Here is a 14,225-nt window from a genome sequence, read left to right on the forward strand (position 1 = left end):
CGGATATTGAATTGAAACATTTGAAACGTTTATTTATATCTACAGACGATATAGTAGGCGGTAGTTATTCGAGAGACGAAATTTAGGGAGACGAAGATGACCTAGATAAATTAATTATAGTCGAGGGACAATGGTTCAAGGATACTATTTTTCCTACCGACAAGGAGAAATTGGAACCTGACCATCGATCATTATAAATTTACATGAAATCGTTTAAAGAACCGATGGTTAAGTTGCGAATTTCTCCTTATGTCTAGCGAAGAAACACGTTCGTACGCCGATCAGACGATGCCGTGTAACCTGGAACAATTTTAAATTACAGATGGAATGATGTCTTTTGCAGGACGTGACGATGGCACCACCGCCTTCAACCACCCCCACGAGTCGTAGTAGCTCGGTGCACATGGATAACCAGCAACAACAACAAGCATCCCAGCAGGCACCGTCGCAACCCCAGCAACAGCAGACCGACACTCAGGTGAAAGGATTCGCGACGATCGCAGCCAGCAACGTGTCGGGAAACGAGATGCCTGGGTATCCACTTCAACCGGGCCCTCAGAGTTTACACAACTCTAACGGATATCCAGGCTACGTGGAAATGGGTCAGCAACAAGTACAGAACCAATGGCAGCCCCAGGTGGCTCAACAGCAGTCGCATCAGCAGCAACAACAACAGCAACACCAACACATGCAACGGCAGCATTCGGTGTCCGATGCTGGACAACGACACATATGGTCCGACACTAGTACCGGTGCAAAGATGAACAACGTAAGCAACAGTATGAATTGGTCGGATGGAACGTTGCAACAACAGCAACAACAGCACCAACAACAGAAATCTCAACAGCAACAGCAACAATCGAGTATGCAGAGTAACAGTATGAAACAGCAAGAACAGCAACAGCAACAGAGCATGCAAATGCAGGGGCAACAAGAATTACCCAGGCCAGCCAGTCACATGAGCTGGGAAAATGGTAGCGTGAAGGAGACTCCGCATACACCGCAATCGTGGACAGACAATACAGATAATCAACAGCAACAAACTCAGGGAAATTGGTCTCGACAAAGTCCGAAGCTGAGGGACACGCAGAATCCAAGATTGACACCCTCTAGTCAACAACAGCCTCAGCACCAAGGGTGGCTACAGCATTCTCCGAAGTTGTCGGACCATCAACAGAATCCGTCTCACCAGAACGCCAGAATGACGCCTTCCGGCCAACAACACAGTTGGCAACAGAGTAGTCCAGAGATGCAGGCACAACAGAACTCTAATCAATCGAATCCGAGGTTAACGCCGCAGCAACAACAACAGCAAACGCAGCAGCAACAGCAGCAACAGTGGTCGCAGCAGACGAAGATAGAAAAGAATCCTAGACTCACACCGTCTAATCAAATGTCCTGGCCAGACACGCCAACTAGTCAATCGAATTGGTCGCCGAATAGTATGAAAAGCGACGGTAGTCAACAACCGCAACAACAATGGCCAGACTCACAGCCTAGTCCGAGGAGAACGCCCGGTCATCAACCGGCCGCGTGGCAGCCTCAGCCACAAGAGAACAAAATGGACAACCAGATGTCCTGGTCGCCTAGTTCGGTGGCCGAGAATCAACCTACCTGGGGCCAACAGACAACCAAGCAAGATATGCAGAACTCCGGGGAAAGAGTGCTTTGGCAGCAACAAACAACGGACACCGGTAAACCAAACGGGTTCTCGGATAACCAAGATGCTCAGGAGAGTAACGTATTTGCTCAATCTAATCGTGTTAATTTGAACAGTCGACTGAAATCTATGATCCTGAATAAACAACAACAGCAGCAGCAGCAACAGTTGCAACATCAACACCTTCAACAGCAGCAGCAGCAGCAAGCTCAACAGCAGGCTCAGCAGCAGGCTCAGCAGCAGGCTCAACAGCAAGCTCAACAGCAAGCTCAACAGCAGGCTCAACAGCAGGCTCAACAGCAAGCTCAACAGCAAGCTCAACAGCAGGCTGCACATCAGATGAGCCATCAGGAACAACAACAGCAACAACAACATCACAATATGCACCATCAGATGCAATCTCATCACGTGAATAGTAATAGTGGAACGAATCGGGATTATCACAGCGAAGATCGGATGCGAGACTCGCACGAAAACTCGGACAAAATGCAGGAGAAACAACAAAATGAACAGTATTTAAGCCAGTCGAACATGATCTCGATGACGCAGTCGAACGAATCTTTGACCGGTAATTTTTTATTGCATAGCCACCACCCTCGGGCCGATAGTTTGCCCGACGGTGGTGGCTTATGGGAGTGGTCAGGAGGAGGAAACAACGGCAGTGTACTGTCTGAGAACGGTATGACGGTCATCGAGAGTTTCATGAAGTTCGGCTCGGAGAACAAAACCGTACTAGAGAAACCCTGTGAGAAACAACAAGAGGAACATCAAGAACAACAGCATTTATGGAAAGAGGAGATGAAGAGCAACGACAATCAGACCATCGACGACAAATCGTTTCAAAGAAGTTTGTGCTTAGATCAGACCAACAACGACAAAGTTTTCGAGCAGTGTGAAAACAACGCGGACAACAGCGAGAAGTGTGAGAACAGTCTCGGTTTCCCGGAAACGACACAGGTGTCGTTGATCAACGAGGAAGACAGACCGTACGTGGAGAGCACCGACAAGACAACGTCCACGGGGACGAACTGCGATTCCTCGCAGATCATCAAGCAGGAAAACGTCGGCGAATACGGTTGTTCCAGTTCCGACTGCGTTTCATCCCCGGCAGCCTCGTCCAAAAGCGAAAGCTGTACAACGAAGGAGATCAAAAGCGAGCCGGATCAAAGATCTCAGGAAAACTCCGATTACATGTTCCGTGGAGACGGTGGTCCTGCCAAAGTAACAGCAGGCACCGGTTCTTGGTGTTGTCGCAGAGGCGGTACCGAACAACCGACACCAGAACATCTACGAGACGGTTGTTGTCAAGGTCTGCAAACAAGGGACGAGATACTAGCCGACTCAGCGGACAAGTCCGACGTAAAGAACGAAGGTCCACAGAGTCCTAGAAGCGGTAGCGTGCCATCGGCAACGACTAAATTGCAAGATCACTTGGACAAACTGAAGAACAATGTCAGGACCGAAGTGCCGGACTGCAACTGCTTCCCCGCCGACAAATGTGAGTTGCTATTGAGTATTCAGCACGACACTAACATTGAGAGAACACACTAACCACGATTTATTTGTTACACGAAAGTAAAAAAGTAAAGAAAAACAGATAAACAAATAAATAAAACTGTACTACTACTATTACTACTACTTCTTCTACTACTACTACTAATATTACGGCCGACAATACACCGATTATGCGCCTTGATTCAGTGACCCAAAGAGGAATGCACGTGTACCTAACTTACACCCCTTTCCCAGGGGGTATACCTACATACGTGGCATAAATGTTTCCGCTTCTGTTGCTTCCTTTCCGTTGAAACGTCCAGTTTCGTAAGTAAAATGAGGTTCAACTACAAGGTCCACCAGAACCCGGCTCGTACTACACTCATCTCGGGGCGGCTGCAAGCCTGCCTGACCTACGGAACGACCTTGAAAGAAGAACCGGCCTTAAGGGAAACGCCATAAGATTCGAAAAGGTCATCTACACTGGAAAGGAGGGAAAGACGACTCAGGGATGTCCGATGGCCAAGTGGGTAAGCATTATTAATATATATAAATTACACAATCTATCTGAAAGTCTAAACCCACCCTTTAATTATTTTTCTTCGTTATCATAACGAGACGCTGTCTTATTCAAATCATCCCTACGTTGCAATCGATCATTTTGAATTGTTGTGATATTTTATTTGTTCCACTTTTGGTGATAGGATTATAAATATCAGTGATTCGATAGATACTCCGACGATCCGGTCTGGACGAGAAGATCTTGACCATAGTGAAACACCGGCAAGGACACAAGTGTCCTACAGCTTGGATCGTCGTGGCGATGGTAGCCTGGGAAGGTGTACCAACCCATGAAGCCGATCGGATATATTCCCTCCTGAGCCATAAATTGAATCGATTTGGTCTTCCAACGACCAGAAGATGTGGAACGAACGAACCGAGAACCTGCGCCTGTCAAGGCCTCGATCCTGATACTTGCGGTGCAAGCTTTTCCTTTGGATGTTCCTGGTCCATGTATTATAATGGTTGCAAATACGCCAGAAGTAAAACCGTCCGTAAATTCCGACTATCAGTACGATCAGAGGTAAGCTATCGTTATCTTCTTAACGATAAACTAGTATTAATGATAACGATGCAATGTTGTTTACAGGAGCAAGAAGTTGAAGAAAGAATGCACGTCCTAGCTACGCTTCTGTCGCCTCTGTATCTCAGCCTTGCACCGGAAGCATTCAACAATCAGACGCAATTCGAACGGGAAGCGAGCGAGTGCCGTTTAGGATTCAAACCTGGCCGACCATTTTCCGGTGTCACGGCTTGCATTGACTTTTGCGCGCACTCGCATCGTGATCTGCACAACATGAACAATGGATGTACCGTGGTGAGTATACTCAAGAGTCTGTATATTTTTAATAAGCAACCGTGTTTTTAATGAAATTCAACTGACGCGTAGCTCTTGGTTGCTTTATAGGTGGTTACCTTGACGAAACATCGCACTTTATCAAAACCTGAAGACGAACAGTTACACGTACTTCCGCTTTACATCATGGACACTACGGACGAGTATGGGTCGAAAGAGGGACAGGACGAGAAGGTTCGGGATGGATCTGTAGAAGTATTAACAAAGTAAGAAACATTTTTATTGTTTAAATGAAATTTATTGTTAAGATATAATAACAATGGGGGTATCGTTTGATCCAGGTATCCCTGCGAGGTCAGAGTTCGATCGGTTCCGCTGCAGCCCTGTAGGCGACACGGTAAAAAGAGAAAGGAAGACGAACCGGACACGGTGAGCAACAAAAAAGACGGTTCAAAGAATACAGGGGAGAAAATGAACGAGCAAGGTCGTGTACCGGGTCACCAAGAGGCAGCGAAACCGCAAATGAGGGATACACAGCTCTCCCTGGAAATGGCGTCGATGTTCGAAGGGATGGACGCGCAGTTGCAGAGCTCTCAGGTATCCTCTACCGTTCTTGACAGTCCGGTGTCCATGTATCAAGGTTGGGGTTATCAGAACGAACAACAGTGGGGTAGAAACGGTTGGCTCGATCAACGAAAGAACAACTGGCTGAATCCATGGGGAGAGTATTCTTTCGGTGGTTTGGACAGGGAAGCTAAAGTTGATCCAGACAGTACCAGTCTGGATGATACAAGGCCTAGGAGCGCCGTTTCTCAGGACGACCATCGGCCAGGCTCACGAAATTTACCTAATTCCACCATAGACTCGCCAAGGAATTGTTATCCTCATTCGCCAAGAACTCATCCAATTTCACCAAGGAGTTCTCACGCAAGTACACCCGGGGACGTTTGTTATTCGATGTCTCCCAGAGGTTGTCCTCCCACGCCACACGATCAGAAGATGGCTTCGCCAAGGAGCTCAGGGTATCCTGACACCGGTTACACCCACGTGCCCACATCCAGAAATTATAACGTGTACGACAACAGGCAGGGTAGTGCATCTCCAAAGACAGGCTGTACAAATTTCCCGCCTCATTTGGATCAAAGAAGCGCTCTCGGCCGTAACCACCCGCAGCACATCAACGCTCTTCGGCAGAGTTGCGAACAGTCGAAATTCCCCTTCTCGAAACCTGCGCATGATTCTAGTCAGCAAAAGTACCATATGACGCAGAACTACTTAGAGGCTCAAAAGTCGCAGACCGAACAGTCGTTCACCGGTAGAATACAAGGTCACTACCCGTCGCATCCTGTCCAGTCGGTCAGAAACCATCCTTATCAGAATCAACACGATTCAAACATGGACGTGTACCCGGGGCTCTCGGCGGTATCTCCCTGCATGGACAACGCTAGTCATAAAGCATTCGGTGCTACGAATCCGGATCTGTTGCTTCACAGCTCGTCGCATCTTCCACCGAATAATCAGCAAAACGGTGCTCAGAATTATAGCCCGGTTGATCAAAGGAGATATAAAACGCAGAAAGTACCGGAACAGAGGATGCCTGGAGTGAATCACATGTCGCCAGCTCCCTCTGATCAAGCGGGTGGTTGGAACATGCTCGGCTCCTGGTACCCTGATCAATCTAAACCTTACAATCAACAAATAATGTACAACGATCAAATTGCTTCCGAAAGAACTCATCAACAACCTGTAGATCATCAGAAAACTCTGAACTGGAACGATAGAATACCACATCCGGATCAGCCGAAGCCACCCTGTTGGGAAGCACCTCCGGATCCTTCTCCCTTCCGAGTGCCAAAAGGAAGACCACCTTCGAGGACAGCGTCGAGCCAGAATCCGAATGCAGACAATACATATCAAAATTCTTCCAATAGGACGTTTCTGAAACCTCAAGAACCGATGCGAACCGCCGTTTACGCGGACAGTCTGAGCAATGGAGTGCAAAGTATCGGAACGATGCATCAGAGTAATCAACGGAAACCAGAATGGCCGGAGGAGAACAAGATAAAGGAAGGATTCCACGATAACAGACAGAATGTAGCGAATCCAAACTCTAACTGTTTCCCATGGCCAGAAGAAATGAAGCAAGTGCAAGACTTCCATCCAGTGCCAGCCTTGGGACATCCTCACGCTTCCTTCCCCCAGTACGGACCATATCCAACGTATCCAGTATTCGAAAAACCTTATTCTAATTCGTGGGAAGGTTACAATTATCATCAGACTCCGTATCATCCTCAAACACCAGAGTATCCACCACAGTTTTACCAACAACCAAAGAGAGAAGCCTTTGTCCCATCGCCACAGTATCCTTATCAAGGTGTACCTCCCTATCAGGGTTTAAATCCTGGTTGGGCCAGGTGGGAGACACCCAGGTGGGACATTTACGGACCACCACCGTATTTCCCGGTGCTACCAGAACCACCGCCGAAAGCAGAACCACTCGGGGAGGTGGCAGACTACTCGGACAACGAGGAATGCTTCAAGGACTCGCAGATGGGAGGAGTGGCGATAGCGCTGGGTCATGGTAGCGTACTCTTCGAGTGTGCGAAACACGAGATGCACTCCACCACGGCCCTGAAGAAGCCGAATCGTCTCAATCCGACCAGGATCAGCCTGGTCTTCTATCAGCACCGTAACCTCAACAGACCGAGGCACGGTTGGGACGAGTGGGAGGAAAAGATGCGACTAAGAAAATTAGGCGTAACCAGCACCACCGGCACGACCGCCATCACCACTTCGTCGACCACATCGCAGTCATTGTCCACGCCATCGACTCCGACCAGTCCTGCCAGCGCAATCATCAACGAAAAATCCATACCGCTTCCTTACATACCTCCTGTTCCAAGCTCTCAGTTCATGATGAGATCACCGACTTACACCACCATGACTTGGACCACGCTCTTCCCCATGCATCCGTGCATGATAACCGGCCCGTATCAAGAAGGAGGAGCCATTGGATGAGTAACCGTCGGGGGCTACGGTTCAGATCGATGACCAAGAACCGTGCCAAGAGTCGACCGAGCTATCTCGTCAGGCTGATACGCAGACCATGTTCTCGATGAACGCGAAACGAATCGCGAGGAACAGAGAGAAAAGACGACAGAAACTATCAAGGGGATCAAAGACCAAATGAAAATAATCATAGTAATAATAAAGAAAAAAAAGAAGAAACGACAAACCGTCATCACGAGGGGCTTTCTATTCTAATTATCATCATCGTCCTAGATGAGTAGAGGTTGTTTACCGACGAAACGAGGAAAACACGTTTGCACTGCCATTTTTCTATTTCATGTTTTTGCGGGGAGTATAATAAACGTTACACAGAAACGGGAACGACAGTAACGAAGACGAATCGAAGATAGGTGGAAACTGGTTCGCATGCTGAGATATAAACGTCGTACGGGATTCAATTCTAATCGGGGCTTCCCTTTTTATATCGATCTTTTACACGAATCACATAAGATGTTGCGAGCGTACTGACACAAGAGACGAATGATCAACGTGGATTTATACGAAGAATGAAGAAGAAGAAGAAGAAGAAAAAGAAGAAGAAGAAGAAGAAGTAGAAGAAGAATATATCCGATCAGACAGAAACTTTGATCGAGGATGGAAACAACAAGTTCAATGAACTAAATATGGATAGAATGTTATGGAAACGAAGGAAGAATGTAACGCATCCGATTGTATATTTTTAAACGGTTTCGTGTTTGTTGGTAGAGACGTATAATTCGTATTTAGCTAGTCCAAGCCTAGACGACAGGTTTTTATCGCGACGTTACACGGAGTGGCAAACATGTAACGCTAACTTGTACGTTGTACAAAGCTGGATCACATTGTATTTAGAGTGACGCAGAGACACGGTTTTTATCCGCGCATTCCTTTTATTTTTTTTTTAAACACGTACCCTTTTTGTCGCATCCATCCACCCAATCGACCAAATTGTCCGTTCGATCAACACCATAGGTTTTACACCCCCATTCCTCACCCACACCCTCCACCTTTTCATCCATCCAACCACCTTTTGAGCAGCGTTAGTTTCGAATCGATTCTGTTTTTGTACAGGTCATCATGCACAATCTCGAGACGAGACAACCGCGTTTTTAAAGAAACAAACTATTGCGGTGGTTCGCCATAGATACACGTGACACACACGTACATATATATTATATATATATAGACACAAGAAAATGATCTCAAGTTTTTTATGCTAATTAATTAAACGATAATTATCGACGTTTGATTCTCTTTTTCTTCTCTCTCTCTCTCTCTCTCTCTCTCTCTCTCTCTCTCTCTCTCTCTTTCTCTGCTTTTTTTCTTGTACACTACTGTTTCTATCTACAGCGAGTTAGAAAATTATTTGCAATTTGTAAAATTAAGCTTGCAAGTTTTTAAAAATTTGTTGAAATTAACCCTCGAATGGTGGTTGCTGGGTGACTCAACGAAGATGCAGCTCTAATCATGCACTCAGATTTTTATATATTATCTTTTTTATATAATACGTGAGAGATTTGTACATATTATCTTATGTAGTGTATTTAGAATACAGTGCACTAAAGGGTTGATCTATTTTACGAATCAGATACTATTTATTTAGAATCGCAACTTACAAATTTATTATATAATTTTTAAATAAAAATGATCCTTGATTATCTTATGCGAATAATTCTCTGATTCACTGTATTTCGTTTAATTTTTGTTCGCCTGTTGTACATGTTGCGCTTGTTAAATCATCGTATTTATTATGTTATTTTGTCACGATTGCACGTGTTTGCACCCGTAGATCTATTTTTACCGTCACGTTAAAATCCTCTATACACACATACATACATTACTAATTAATTAATTCTCGTCCTTCGGTTCGATCGAGTACAAAAACACAAAATAATAGTATCGTATCATGAAAGGTACACTTTCAAAGTGGGATGGTGCCGTCTTCTTCGTCGACTACGTTCTTCCGACTGTCTATTCCAATCCCTATTGTAGAATTAATCAACATTATGAAGGATCGAGCCCTCTTTCGAGCCAGGAAGATAGCTTTTCGTTCGCTAAGGAAAGAGCCAAGCGAGTCTAGAGAAGGATGGTTTCGAGTTAGAACCAAAAACGCGTCTTTCGAACCGATCCCTATTTCTTTGTCATTGTAAATAATCCAGCCAGTATCATTTTATCTTCTGATAGGACCCAGTGATTTTTTTTTTTTTTATTATCGTCATTCAGGTTGCTCTTCGATCGTTTGTCGTAGCTCGATTTGAAGAATGAATTGGAATTATTAACCCTTTCGGGACAAGGGTAGAAATGAAATTAGTTCAAATATTTATTTCAAAATATTTCCATGTCTTACATGGAACGTTTAAGGTTTATTTATACATATATCGATGGATCGAATGCGGGCCGAGATTGGAATGATTGAACTGTGAATGGATCGCGAGTGGATCAAAGTTTAAAAATGTCTAAATATTTTTGCGTTCATGCTACAATCAGAGATTAAAAATCTTATTAACTCGTAAGTGGACAGTATAGTCGTTCCAAATTTGACTCATGCTCGATTCGTCTAGGCGTCTATAGTATCGAAAGGGTTAAAGATATAACGTCGTGCTTTCGAACAAACAAAAGAAGAAGTTCCATTTGTAATTTATTTACGAGGGAAATATAGATATTCTGTTTTTTTAATTTTTGTTTTAATTGTTTGCCTTTCGAGGCTTCGAGGCACGACGCTACCAGCCGGAAGACGAGAACGCGTGCCGGAAGTGCGTTGTGAGGTGTGTCGATAAAGGACAAAAGGGATGAAAATTGTGGTTGCTCGAGATCGATGGATCGATCGCGGCGCTAGAAATGAAGGGAGGAGAAAAGACGCGTCCAACCCCTCGCCCATCGGAGTATTAATAAGAATCATTAATATATTATCATTCATTATTATCATAACGTAGTTGTAATAATAATTATTAGCGGCAAACAGTAATAATTAGTAATATAATCTAATTTAATCTGATTATTTATTGATTAAGTTCTGACGAGATGAACGCGTTGTTCGAATTTTATTTGCTGCTCTTATCTTTCCTTTTTCTCTCTTATCTCTCCTTTCTAATTTTTTTTTTTGTTTGTTTCATTTTTAGCAGGAAGTACCTCTTCTTTGCACTTTCTTCTTTCGCTTTATTTTGTTTTATTATTATTTGTACATTCTTTCGAGCACAATCGCGATATCATCGATAGCAAAAGCTCGGGCCTTTTTAAACGCTAGTCGTCCCTTCTGTTATCTCTTTTTATCGTTCTTCGCTTTATCGTACGGCGACTTCAAAGTCCCTGAGTTTTAAACAAAGGAAGGATACAATCAAGAGTCGACTAATTGATCGATTCGGTTAGAGATTATTTTTAACGATTCGTCGAGCACCGTTCTTCGATCAATTCCCCCGAGAACGAAAATCGATCTCAACCAGTCAATTAAAATTCTCAACGGAGAAGAATTCATCCTGGGAATCATTGAATTCAAACTTCTCTATTTTTGATCCATTTTAAGCAACAAAATAAATTTCGCCGTTTCTCAACTTCGTCATCCCTTTCTTTTTTCTCCGCAAGAAAACGTTCCGATCGCAATACTCTTCTTGTTTCTTGCGGCCATTTTACCGGAAGCATGGTGACTTCCGGTTCGATTAAACGCACGCCATGTGCGAACAAACACGTTTGGTAATCAATTTCACGATGCTTTCAAACGCTCCAATGATGATTAATTAAGAATTTAATTAACTTATTAATCGAGGTAGATGAAATTCATAAATTTCTTATTTTTAATATTCTAAAAACTGAAATTTGGAAATTAACCAAACACACTGTTAATTATAATAAGGAGCAATCGTCAGCATTGAAGGAGCTGTATTTCTTTCACAATTCGTACACGTTTCTTTCCTCGATCGCGGTCTATAATACGATTAGAACACAGAAGCAAGGTTTCTTTTCTCTCGTCGACTTCCGGAATCGTGCTTGTCATCAAACTTTGCGTGAGTAAGTGGTGCATGAGATACATAGTTACGGTACATTCAAACAGGGGTGGATCCGGTTTCAAGCCCTGCTTGAAACTACAGGGATGAAATAACTTCTGTTTTACGAAATTTAAAATTTTCACATTTCACATGAAATATAAAAGGTATTAAAATCTAATAAAATTAAAGTATTAAAATACTAATTTTTTTAAGGTTTCATATTTCTTTGGATCCGCCACTGTGTCCAGAGTCGCGAGGATCGTGTCGACCGTACTACCCTCGTTTGAAATAAAGGTAGGAAAAGGCTCGTTGTCATCGCTATTTTCCTTTTTCTTTATCTAATACGCGAACGTTGTGTCGCGACGATGCCAAAATAGTATTAAAAAAAGATAAACATAGGTAATTAGAGCGAGTGACGAGAGGTATCACTCACTAGCTGTTGTACGAAATGATAAGAAAGGGGAAATAACACGCGAGAACGATGCCGATTTTTCTATTTCGAAGAGAGGACACAAAGAAACGGTTCGAAAGAAGGTTTAAAAAAAATAGAATGCAAGATTCGAATTGTAGGGATGATAACGATGTACGAGTGAAGCGAAATGAGAGAAGAAGAAAAAAAATAGAAAGAAAGAGGTTGAAAACTGTATTTTTTCTTCCAATGCCAAAAAGATGCCATTTTGTTTTGTACGAAAAAAGTTATGAAAAATCCACAAAAAAATAGAAGATGAGAGAGAGAGAGAGAGAGAGAGAGAGAATGTGAGACAAGCAGACGATGGAGGAAGAGTGTAGGTGTAACGGAAATGGAAGGTTGGAGCGAAACGAGAGGGTGAACAAATTTTTTAAATAGTTTGTAGCGAGCGTATATTAGATGTAATAACAATTGAATACAAATACAAAAAAGGAACACAATCATATATACACGTACACACACGCAGAAACACACAAAAGAAATATACTTCGATGTATATCTGTCTGGTGAGAATGGTAATATAGTAAAAACACTTGTCCGCCTTATGAAGCAGAATTAACAATAGATAATTGATCGATAAGAATCGAGAAGGAAAAGCAAAAGGAGAATAAAGTAAAGGTAATATGATTAATTAATGGTAAAATAATTGTAGTTTGCCGTAACGCAGAGTTTTGTGAACGGAAACGATGGTGGAACGGAAACATAAATAAAAAATTGTAGAGTGTAACGAGCATCAAATTATACCTGAAGTGCGAAAATCGTGAGACGCTCGCCGCGTATTTATATATATATATATAAAATCGAAAATAAAAATTAAAATATATATACAGAAACAAGTGTTTGAAATCGTTATAGGAAAAACGTCGAAGTCGAGAGCGGAGAGAGATAAAAAGTGAAGAAGGATCGCTCACAATTTTTGCACTTTAGTACCGAAACAATATCCCCTTTGGGTCTCCCCAACCCCCCACAACCCCGAGATAGGGCATACGAAAAATAGCGTTACGTATACACCGGTTGCATACATATATGTGTACATATATTTTTGGATAAAGAACCATGAGAAGAAGAAAAAAAATTTTTAAATCGAAATTCGGACCGCGACGCGAACACGGAGTCGTCTCGTTGGATCGTTTCTCGATCTCGTGATCGTTGACAAGAAAGCGAAAGATAGATAAAAAAAGAGGTAAATAAGAGAAAGAAAACGTTCTTTGATAGCTTTACGAATCCATTGTGGTTTTTTCGCCAATCTTTCGTTCAATGATCGACGACTCACGAGAAAAACGCGTTTCTCTCTCGTTCGTGATTTAAACGAAAAACAGAGACGCATGAAAAGACGTACAAAAAAGATATTAACATAGAGAGAGACCTTGATTTTGATCCATCGAGACAACGTTCCACACGCGTCGGGTTCAAAATGTATTTATGAATATTTATTTACGCGAGATTAAACGAGATGAAAGAAAGAAAGGAAAAAAAAGATGAAAATGATGAATGGAAGAAAATCTAATATATTGACGATTTAAAGATAGATGGTCATAAGTCTAAAATGTAAGTTTTATAATGAAGATAAATATATATATATATATTTACTTGTAAAGTGTTTTAATAATGCCTTTCGCCATGTTCGAATAATCGCGCCAAAAAAAATGACGAACAAGCGAAAGGAATAGCGAAGCAATGAGTAAACGAGAAGGGAAAAGATAAAAAAATGAAATTCATTCTCGACTCGAAAAAGAAAAATAATAGAATCGATCAACGGTGAACGAGAGTGGAAAAAAATAATTAATTAAACGTCGAAGAAGGATCTTCGATTATCATCGTGAACGTTGATGATGTATTTTTTATTATTAATATTATTATCATTATTTTATTATTATTATAATTATTATTATCGTCATCATTTTTCTTTCTTGTTTTTTTGTTTCATTAGATGTTTTCTTTTGGTTCTCCGTATTGCGTTAAGGAGGCGATAAAGCGAATTGTGACGTACGATATGTCGAGCATCGATCTACGTGAATTTCGATCGATCGATAGATAAGAACTTTGAAAACGGGAAAATCCACGTGGGTAAGTGGAAAATACGGAAAACGCGGGTGCGCTTGAGCGATGAAAACACACATACTTACACGTACACGAGGAAAGAACACGTACAAAATCTACAAATTACAAAACATACACCCATACACACAGACACAGTATGCTTAGAGTTTAATAGCG

General features: G+C 42.5%; 1 protein-coding gene across 10 annotated transcripts in view; it reads left to right on the forward strand.

Annotated features, from left to right (window-relative positions):
• Tet (tet methylcytosine dioxygenase-like) overlaps positions 1-12,847 on the forward strand; it is an 85,455-nt gene extending 72,608 nt beyond the window's left edge. For all 10 annotated transcript variants that reach the window (XM_034327183.2, XM_034327186.2, XM_034327182.2 and 7 more), the window contains 6 exons: positions 344-3,158; positions 3,509-3,684; positions 3,885-4,238; positions 4,305-4,532; positions 4,623-4,777; positions 4,853-12,847. In XM_034327183.2, the coding sequence (XP_034183074.2) occupies positions 344-3,158; positions 3,509-3,684; positions 3,885-4,238; positions 4,305-4,532; positions 4,623-4,777; positions 4,853-7,529 (6,405 nt within the window). In that variant the 3' untranslated portion in view covers positions 7,530-12,847. The remainder of the gene's footprint in view (positions 1-343; positions 3,159-3,508; positions 3,685-3,884; positions 4,239-4,304; positions 4,533-4,622; positions 4,778-4,852) is intronic.
• Positions 12,848-14,225: the final 1,378 nt, after the last annotated feature.

Source organism: Osmia lignaria, chromosome 14, assembly GCF_051020975.1.
Source record: "Osmia lignaria lignaria isolate PbOS001 chromosome 14, iyOsmLign1, whole genome shotgun sequence".
In the NCBI taxonomy this organism is placed as follows: Eukaryota; Metazoa; Arthropoda; class Insecta; order Hymenoptera; family Megachilidae; genus Osmia; species Osmia lignaria.